Source organism: Volvox carteri, assembly GCF_000143455.1.
Source record: "Volvox carteri f. nagariensis unplaced genomic scaffold VOLCAscaffold_76, whole genome shotgun sequence".
NCBI classification, from domain to species: domain Eukaryota; kingdom Viridiplantae; phylum Chlorophyta; class Chlorophyceae; order Chlamydomonadales; family Volvocaceae; genus Volvox; species Volvox carteri.
Genome location: NW_003307619.1, coordinates 284,360 through 293,140, shown reverse-complemented (window position 1 = coordinate 293,140; position 8,781 = coordinate 284,360). Strand labels below are relative to the sequence as shown.

At 53.3% G+C, this 8,781-nt stretch overlaps 1 protein-coding gene across 1 annotated transcript; it reads left to right on the top strand.

The window, feature by feature from the left end:
* Window positions 1–4,153: 4,153 nt before the first annotated feature.
* VOLCADRAFT_98734 (uncharacterized protein) lies at window positions 4,154–7,043 on the top strand (the record flags this gene model as incomplete). Its single annotated transcript, XM_002957604.1, has 5 exons — window positions 4,154–4,186; window positions 6,358–6,466; window positions 6,676–6,715; window positions 6,753–6,870; window positions 6,972–7,043. The coding sequence occupies 5 exons, from the start codon at window positions 4,154–4,156 to the stop codon at window positions 7,041–7,043; spliced, it is 372 nt and encodes a 123-aa protein (XP_002957650.1).
* Window positions 7,044–8,781: the final 1,738 nt, after the last annotated feature.

Sequence of the window (8,781 nt, the reverse complement as noted above, 5' to 3'; positions counted from 1 at the left end):
ACTCAAGCCCAAGCTCCATGCACAACGCGCTGAACCGAATTTGCCAGGTAGAGTAGTTGTTGAGATCCAGCGACTCATCAAGCTTGTCCTTAACCATTGTTGATGAGGGATAGAAATAACAATTGGGCGATAACTGTCGGCGCTAATCGGGGCTCATAACCTATTGAAGAATTGGCGACGGTGACAGCTAACGCTAATTGTTATTCCGGAAGGATTGCCGGTGGCGAAGATATTTAGCACGATAGACTGTTACAAGTAATGTAAAGAGTATTGTTAGCGTTCGGCAGGACTTGAGGAGATTCCTATGAGGAATACCGATCGTAGTGAGATAAACTAATAGACGCAGTCACCGCCCTAAATACCGGCGCTAGCGGAAAACTCGTACATTCCGCGATCTAACTGCACGTACATTCCGCGATCTCACTGCGCCGTCCAGACGGTGCCCTAATGTCTATCACTTAGCTACCGGATATGCATCGGTAGCCCCATAAGGTTCTGGGGTAAGTCTTCCCCATTATTTAGGCGCAGACCCGGGGTCAAATCCCCTGGTCGACAACCACACGAGTTGGGAGAGGACCGTTTCCTCAACACTATGTAGGGCCGAAAGGTTCGGTCCATCAGGGCTTGGAACGTGGCAGGAGCGTTCGTCAAGCCGAAGCTCAGCACAGTATACTCGTAATGACCAGCGGGCGTACGAAATGCAGTTTTCGGAATATCTGATTCAGCAATACGGATTTGATTGTACCCCTGCTGTAGGTCAATAGAGCTAAAGAAAGCCGAGCCACGCAGTCTATCCAGTAGATCATCGACCCGTGGGATAGGATAGCGATTTTTAACGGTGGTCGCATTTAAACCCCTATAATCTATGCACATATGCAGAGTCCCGTCCTTTTTACCCACAAATAAAATGGGAGCAGAATACGGGGATGTGCTGGGTCGAATCATACCTTTCCTCAGTAGGTCGGCTACCTGGCGTGTCACCTCATCCAGCTCCAGGGGGCTGAGGCGATACATGGGGTGCGAAACAGGCTGCGCACCAGGAGCCAAAGGTATGGTATGATCTACAGGTCTCATCGGGGGAAGTCCAGGGACCTCACGGAAGATATCTGAGTATTCGTTAAGAAGGGCTTCAACCGCAGGGTCATTTTCAGTGATCTGGGTAACGGCTGTATTCAGTTGCAGTTTATGCCGTACTAGCAATCCATGCGCCCCCTTGCGAATCATAAGGATAGCTGCTTTGCACCCAACGGGTTCAGGCTCAATTCGCTTACAGATAGCGGCAGCAGCAAAATTCACACAGGGTTCGGAGTGCGCAGCACTAGTATTCCCTTCTCCCATCCGTCCCGCAGTGGTGAAAGGCGCCTTATAACACAAGGTTCCCTTCCGCAACTGCAAGGTGTGGGTCTCATAATTCAGATGAGCCCCATACTGATCAAGGGTAGCGGACCCTAAGATAAACGTGGCTGCATCAGTAAACTTAGGCAGCACATACGGACGGACATTTAGGTGCAAAGGGCCCAAGGATATACGAAGGGAAACTTGACCCAAAATGACCTGCTTACCCCCGTCAGCAAGGGTGACAGATGACCACGATGCCGGTTGAGGTTTCAGTCCGAGTTGCTCAATGATGGACGCAGAAATGAAGTCGTCGCTAGCACCGGAGTCGGCCATGGCAGTTAAAGAATGTCCAGCGACACGAATGCCAATTAACGGGACTCTGGCCCCTGTTGACGCAGCAACTTTTGCACACAGGACTGAAACATGGGGCTCCGTGTCAAGGTGCCCCAGGACAAGAGGGGGATCGTACCAAACGTCAGCAGTATACGGCAGACCTGGAAGGGAAACAAGTTGACCCGTCATGTCTACACCGTTGAAAAGCTTGCTACCAGCACGAAACTGAAGAACCCGACACATCCCTATCAGCAAGGAGGCAGCCCTCGGGGATACATGTGCTGGTAACAGGAGACAGGCAGCGGTGTCCGGTCGCTGACGTTTGCAAATACGATAGTAAGCCAGCTGAGACTGAAGTTCCTTGAAAGAGGAAGGGGAAATCCAAACGGTATGCCAACCCAAGTTACTAGAGGTTAGACGCCGTGGAATAGCAAACAGATTACAGTGCTCGTCAAAACCAGGACGAGCAGTACGAGCGTCAAACGAAAAACGCCGTCCAACAGCCTTCTCAACTTGGTTCAAAACGGCCGGTAAAACAGCACGGACAGCACGTCCAACCGGGCAGATAAGGGGTACCGTTTGGTTTTGTAACCCAGGGAGTGCTTCCCTGACACTGTCCTGGGCAACCCCCTATTTTTCCCCATTCCTAGCTCTCTTCTCTGAAAGCAACGGGCACTCCGCTACTCGGTGCTTATCCTCCCCACAGCGGAGGCAACGGCTATTTTTCCGGCGGTACTCATACTCCGTCCGAGTGCAGTAAAGGCCGCGGATAAACCAGAAAATCCGATCAACCTCCCTTAAGTCAGGAATGGGTGCTATGAGAGCCTCGAAACGACTATGGTATGCGGCTACCGTTTCGTTTGCCCGCATCTGATGCTGCCCAGCAGCAAGCTTTTCTAGCGCTTCTAGTTCGCGCGTTTGAATCTGCGGGCAAAACGAATTAATAGCGCCTCCAAAAGTTGCTCTGAAGTATATTGCAACCGCGCGTTAGTCCAGTCATCATGCCAGGTTTTCGCGGCGCCTTCAAGAGCGTTAGCTAAAAATAAGCAACGGATACTGTCATGATTTCCGCCCCGCACGAAATTAAAATACTTCCGGACATCGCGGACGAAGGCGCGGACTCGTGGCGCAACTTCCCGCGATAATTCACTAAGCTTAATATCTGCAGGAATACTGAGCCTAGGTACCGGAATATTAATTCTGATCACCTCATCACTAGCCCCAGCGGGCAAGCCGCGCTCAGTAGCGACGTTGTTCCTTCCATCACCGGCGGTCGTCCCGGTGGCGCGACCCGCGATGTGTTCCACTGCAGGAATCGGAACATCGGATGAGGGATTATTCATATTTATCAATTGGTTATGTTATTCAGGGCAATAGGCGGCGGCGGGACAGTTCCATTGGTCATATCGATAGCGGAGGGCAATCCCCAACGACTTCGCCTAGACTGCTCCATTTCCAACTATCCTGACCCAGATCAGGCAGACCGCGTACCCAAGTAAAGAGAACTGTCAATTTTTCTGGAAGTCTGTTCTAGCACCGAACGGGTGCTACGAAGCTCTTGACAGAGCCTCCGGCAAAGGGCAGGGACCACCGAAGGAACTGGCGGTTCGGAGCCTGCAGCAGTCTTACCGCTATTAACCCAAAATCCTAGAGAAAGTCAGCAAACAGATTTGCTAAAGTAGTTTACAGACCGGCGGCAGCGACTTCGCGGACAGCATCGCCAAGAGCGTCGACGATTGTAGCCAAAGGTCTGGTGACGTCGTCGACCTCCATCCGCGCGCCGGTAGAAGTGGGGATCTTGATGGCAAAAGGGGGATCTTGAAATTTTCAGAAATGCGAGAGGCCCCGGGAGGAACCGTCTCGATACCAGACTTGTTGTATCTTACTAAACCACAACTGGATGGTGGCGTCGGAAGACACCGATTTGGAAGAGTTTCGCCCGCTTATGTTGGAAATGACCGACACTCATATACCAGTGAATGGTAGCCACAGTAATAGGACCCAACGGGGGTCCGGCGCTTTGCTGGTCTTAACAGGTTATGAGCCCCGAATGGCGCATTGCGCTGCCGAGAGATCGCCGGATCGTTACCCACTGGCTGTTGCCCAGAGAATGGGAGACCGGGATGAGGCACGGGAAGGCCCGTAGCGAGAGAGTGTCGCTCACGGGGGGGTGTTGGAAATGACCGACACTCATATACCAGTGAATGGTAGCCACAGTAATAGGACCCAACGGGGGTCCGGCGCTTTGCTGGTCTTAACAGCTTAAATAGCGGAGGATGCGGCCATCCCATGAATCGTACAGCCAATTCCGAAAAGGCGCGGTCCAGTCCGGAATGGCGTACCGTTGATCCATGCTTCCAATCGATGACGGGGCTCCGCGAGCCAGGGACCAGCGTCCCAGTCGTAGCCTGTGCTACGACCCCCGCCCATACTTCTGCAAGTATGGACTTCCGCCTGAGGCGGCGTTTACTTGTTGGCATCCATGACAGCTTCCCGCTCGCCGTCTGACCCAGAGGTCGGAGCCATAAAGATCTGACAGAAAAGCGGCAAAATAGGCAGTTGGAATTCAGTTAGTTCCAGCGAACTTGTCCAGTAACCGCGCCAAGCGAGAAAGGAAAAATTAGACAGAAAAATGTATCAGTTTGGGACCAGATTTAAGAAGCGGAATACAACAAGATGATACCATTGTTGCGTCTGAAGACCCGGAAAGGGTCCGGGCAATTAAAGCCGCAATTGTGAAGGTCTCAAGGTGCGCGACCTTGGAGAAGCAAAGGTGTTTTGGGGCATGGAAATTAGGAGGGAGAAGTCGGGTGAGATAGTGTTGTCGCAGTGTAGGTATATTGAGCAGCTATTGGAGCGTCATAAGTTGGTTGACGCCAAGCCTAGGTCTACCCCTTTGCCTCCGGGCTTTAGGTACACTCCTACAGGGGACGGAGAAAAGCTGCTGGACAATCCCACGGAGTATAGGGCTTTGGTGGGGGAGTTGAATTACCTAGCGACGAACACGCGGCCTGACATTTCATATGCATTGAGCATTTTGTCCCGGCATATGGCCGCACCCACAAAGAGTGTTATGAACTTAGCAATCGGCGTTCTGCATTACCTGGCGGGTACTCGTGAACTAGGATTGCGTTTTGGGGGTGTTGGCGACATTGAGATGTCCGGGTATAGCGATTCTGACTGGGCAGGAGACCCAGTTACACGGCATTCTACTTCTGGTTACGTATTCACTCCCAATGGGGCTGCGATTAACTGATGCAGCCAACTACAACCTACTGTGGCGGCTTCGTTGGTAGAGGCCGAGTATCAAGCTACAGCGGCAGCTGTTCACGAAGCCTTGTGGCTTCGCAAGCTGATGGTCGATTTGGGTTTGCCTGAGGGCGCTATCAAGATTCAAATAGACTCCCAGGGGGCGCTTAGCTTAGGAAATAACCCGATCAGGGTTCGACACCCCGTACGGGGCCCGTAAGTTTTTGGCCTTTTTTCGGTATCCCTGTAAGGGCCCATAGGACTTTACGGTGGCCCCCGTAAGGATTTTGGGGCGCAAAGTGCCCCCGTACGGGGCCGCCCCCAGATCGGCCGAAGGCCGGTTACGGGGGCCCCCCGTAAGGATTTTAAGGATTTATAAGAGGCCGTACGTGGCCCGTAAAGGCCCCCGTAGGGGAGAGGACGGACCGATTGCCGACTGCCATGCAAGGTTGTAGTACCCTTTGACCATATATAGGATAAGGCCACACACTTGGCAGGCATAACTCATATTGCAATATTTAACTACACTTTTCATAATACTTTTATAACTTCTGGTCTGCAACATTTTGATGATGAGGAGGAGGACGAGGAGGAGGAGGACGAGAAACAGGAGCAGAAGGGATGGGCGGCCGCGGCGGCCAAGGCGCTTGGCTTTCACTGAGTGTGCCGTGTCCCCGAGTGTAATGGTTCACGAGAAAATAACGAAAACAACGATTTACAGGGCAAAAAAATGCAAAGCGTCACTTTCCATAGCATTTCAGCCAGCGTTCAGGTTTTGTGGGGGTTAGGGGGGCCCCCGTAAGGTTTTTGGCCGGTACAGGAGCCTGGTACAGGGGCCCCTCCGCAAGGAAAATTTGGGAGGTACGGGGAACCCACAAGTTTCAGGAAGGTCAGTGTCGAACCCTGAACCCGATTACGTCTGCTTGGTCGAAGCACATCGACGTACAGCATCACATAGTGCGTGAGAGGGTGAATAGTGGTGAGGTGCAGTTGGAATACTGCCCTACAGAGTGGATGATTGCGAATGTGCTCACGAAGACTCTGGGCGAGGGGAAATTCAAATGTTGCCGAGATGCGATGGGCCTTGTGTGAAGCGTGCTGATGAACTTGGTACTCGTTGGGATACGGCCCGAGGGGGTGTGTTAAAGAAACGGTCCTCTCCCAACTCGTGGGATTGTCGACCAGGGGATTTGACCCCGGGTCTGTGACTGACAACTGGGGAAGACTTACCCTGGAACTGTATGGGGTACTGATACATATCCGGTAGCTAAGTGAAAGTCATCGGCCACCACCGCCGCTGCCGCCGCCGCTGCCGGATCGCGTCTGTTGCGGGTGTCATCTGATGTCGCTGCTGCTGAGATGCCAGCGGCGGCAGCGGCAGTGGCGGCGGGTCGCCTGCCTGCTCTCCCTCTCCCTCTCCGTCTTCCTCCACGACAGGGCTGGTATGCCCTCCACGACAGGGCATACCAGCTCTCCTCCACGACAGGAGCTACTCCTCCACGACAGGGCATACCAGCCAGCGTTGCATACTGCCAACGCCGGAGCCGTACGTTCCCAGTAACAGCAAAGACCGCTACGACTCCCGATGAACGCTAATGCCAACTACTTACTACACATGCAACTCAGCAAAACGTTTACCACACCTCTCGCACCTTCTAATTGCCAAAAACAATACAACATCGCTGAAAACTAATAACGAGGAATCCCCCGACCTAGCACCTGATAATAACCTAGTGCGCCGCACTGCCCGCACAGGTGTCTCTGGTTCCATGGCGCTCATTCCGTCGCCTCCCCGGTGTCGCTACTCCATTGCCCTGACCCTGCTGACCCAGCTTGTCTGGGTGCCCGGGCCTTTCCACTCATTTGCGACCTCGCGATGAGACCGACACCAGCTCCTTGGTCGTGGTTGCCTTCGCACTGCCAGTGCCGTTGCGACTGCTGGCGGTGGCGGTGAGGCGACCGCTGCTGGTTCCACACCCAGTGGCTGCACCCGAGCTACCACCGCTGTTGCTGCTGCCCTGCCCCTTGGAGCCGCTGGCGCCTTCTGACAGCGGCAGACCCGCGCATTGCCAATCACCGAGACCGCCCTGGAACCGGCGGGATGGGAGGGCACAGGGTATTGAAGAATTGGCGACGGTGACAGCTAACGCTAATTGTTATTCCGGAAGGATTGCCGGTGGCGAAGATATTTAGCACGATAAACTGTTACAAGTAATGTGAAGAGTATTGTTAGCGTTCGGCAGGACTTGAGGAGATTCCTGGTAGGAATACCGATCGTTGTGAGATAAACTAATAGGCGCAGTCACCGCCCTAAATACCGGCGCTAGCAGAAAACTCGTACATTCCACGATCTAACTGCACGTACATTCCGCGATCTCACTGCGCCGTCCAGACGGTGCCCTAATGTCTATCACTTAGCTACCGGATATGCATCGATAGCCCCATAAGGTTCTGGGGTAAGTCTTCCCCATTAGTCAGGCGCAGACCCGGGGTCAAATCCCCTGGTCGACAACCACACGAGTTGGGAGAGGACCGTTTCCTCAACACGCCCCCTCGGGCCGTATCCCAACGAGTACCAAGTTCATCTGCACACTTCACACAAGGCCCATAGCATCTCGGCAACGTTTGAACTTCACCTCGCCCAGAGCCTTCGTGAGCACATCCGCAACCATCCACTCCATAGGGCAGTATTCCAACTGCACCTCACCGCTATTCACCCTCTCACGCACTATGTGATGCTGCACGTAATCGGATTGTTTCCCAAGCTAAGCGCCCCCTGGGAGTCTATCTGGATTTTCACCGCGCTTTCAGGCAAGCCCAAATCAACCATCAGCTTGCGAAGCCACAAAGCCTCATGAACAGCCGCCGCTGTAGCTTGGTACTCAGCCTCCACCGACGAAGCCGCCACAGTATGTTGAAGTTGGCTGCTCCAGCTAATCGCAGCCCCATTAAGAGTGAATACGTAACCGGATGTAGAACGCCGCATAACTGGGTCTCCTGCCCAGTCAGAATCGCTATACCCGGACATAGCAACGTCGCCAACACCCCCAAAACGCAATCCTAGTTCGCGAGTACCCGCCAGGTAACGCAGAACGCCAGTGGCCAAGTTCATGGCAGTCTTCGTAGGTGTGGCCATATGCCGGGACAAAACACTCAATGCATAAGAAATGTCAGGCCGCGTGTTCGTCACAAGATAGTTCAATTCTCCCACCAAAGCCCTATACTCCGTGGGATTGCCCAGCAGCTCCTCTCCGTCCCCCGTAGGAGTGTACCTAAAACCCGGAGGCAAAGGAGTAGACCTCGGCTTGGCGTCAACCAACTTATGACGCTCCAACAACTGCGCAATATACCTATGCTGCGACAACACTATCTCACCCGACTTCTCCCTCCTAATTTCCATGCCCAAAAACACCTTCGCTTCTCCAAGGTCGCGCACCTTGAAGACCTTCGCAATTGCAGCTTTAATTGCCCGGACCATTTCCGGGTCTTCCGACGCAACAATAGTGTCATCTACGTGCACCAAAGCAATAACAACCCCACGCTCGTCAGTCTTAACGAACATAGCCGGATCAGACTTCGAAGGATAAAGACCCAACTTGGCGAACTCTGCTGATAGTTTTTCATACCAGCAACAGGGTGCCTGCTTTAAACCGTAAATAGACTTCTGCAGCTTGCACGCAAGCGACCGGTCACTGGATGCATATCCAGGCGGTTGCTCCATCCACAACTCCTCCTTCAGCTCACCATTCAGAAACGCAGTAGACACATCGAGTTGATGTACCGTCATGTTCCGGGCTGCGGCAACTGCTAATAAAGCACGCAATGACGAACCACGAGAGGTAGGGGCAAACAACTCCCCAT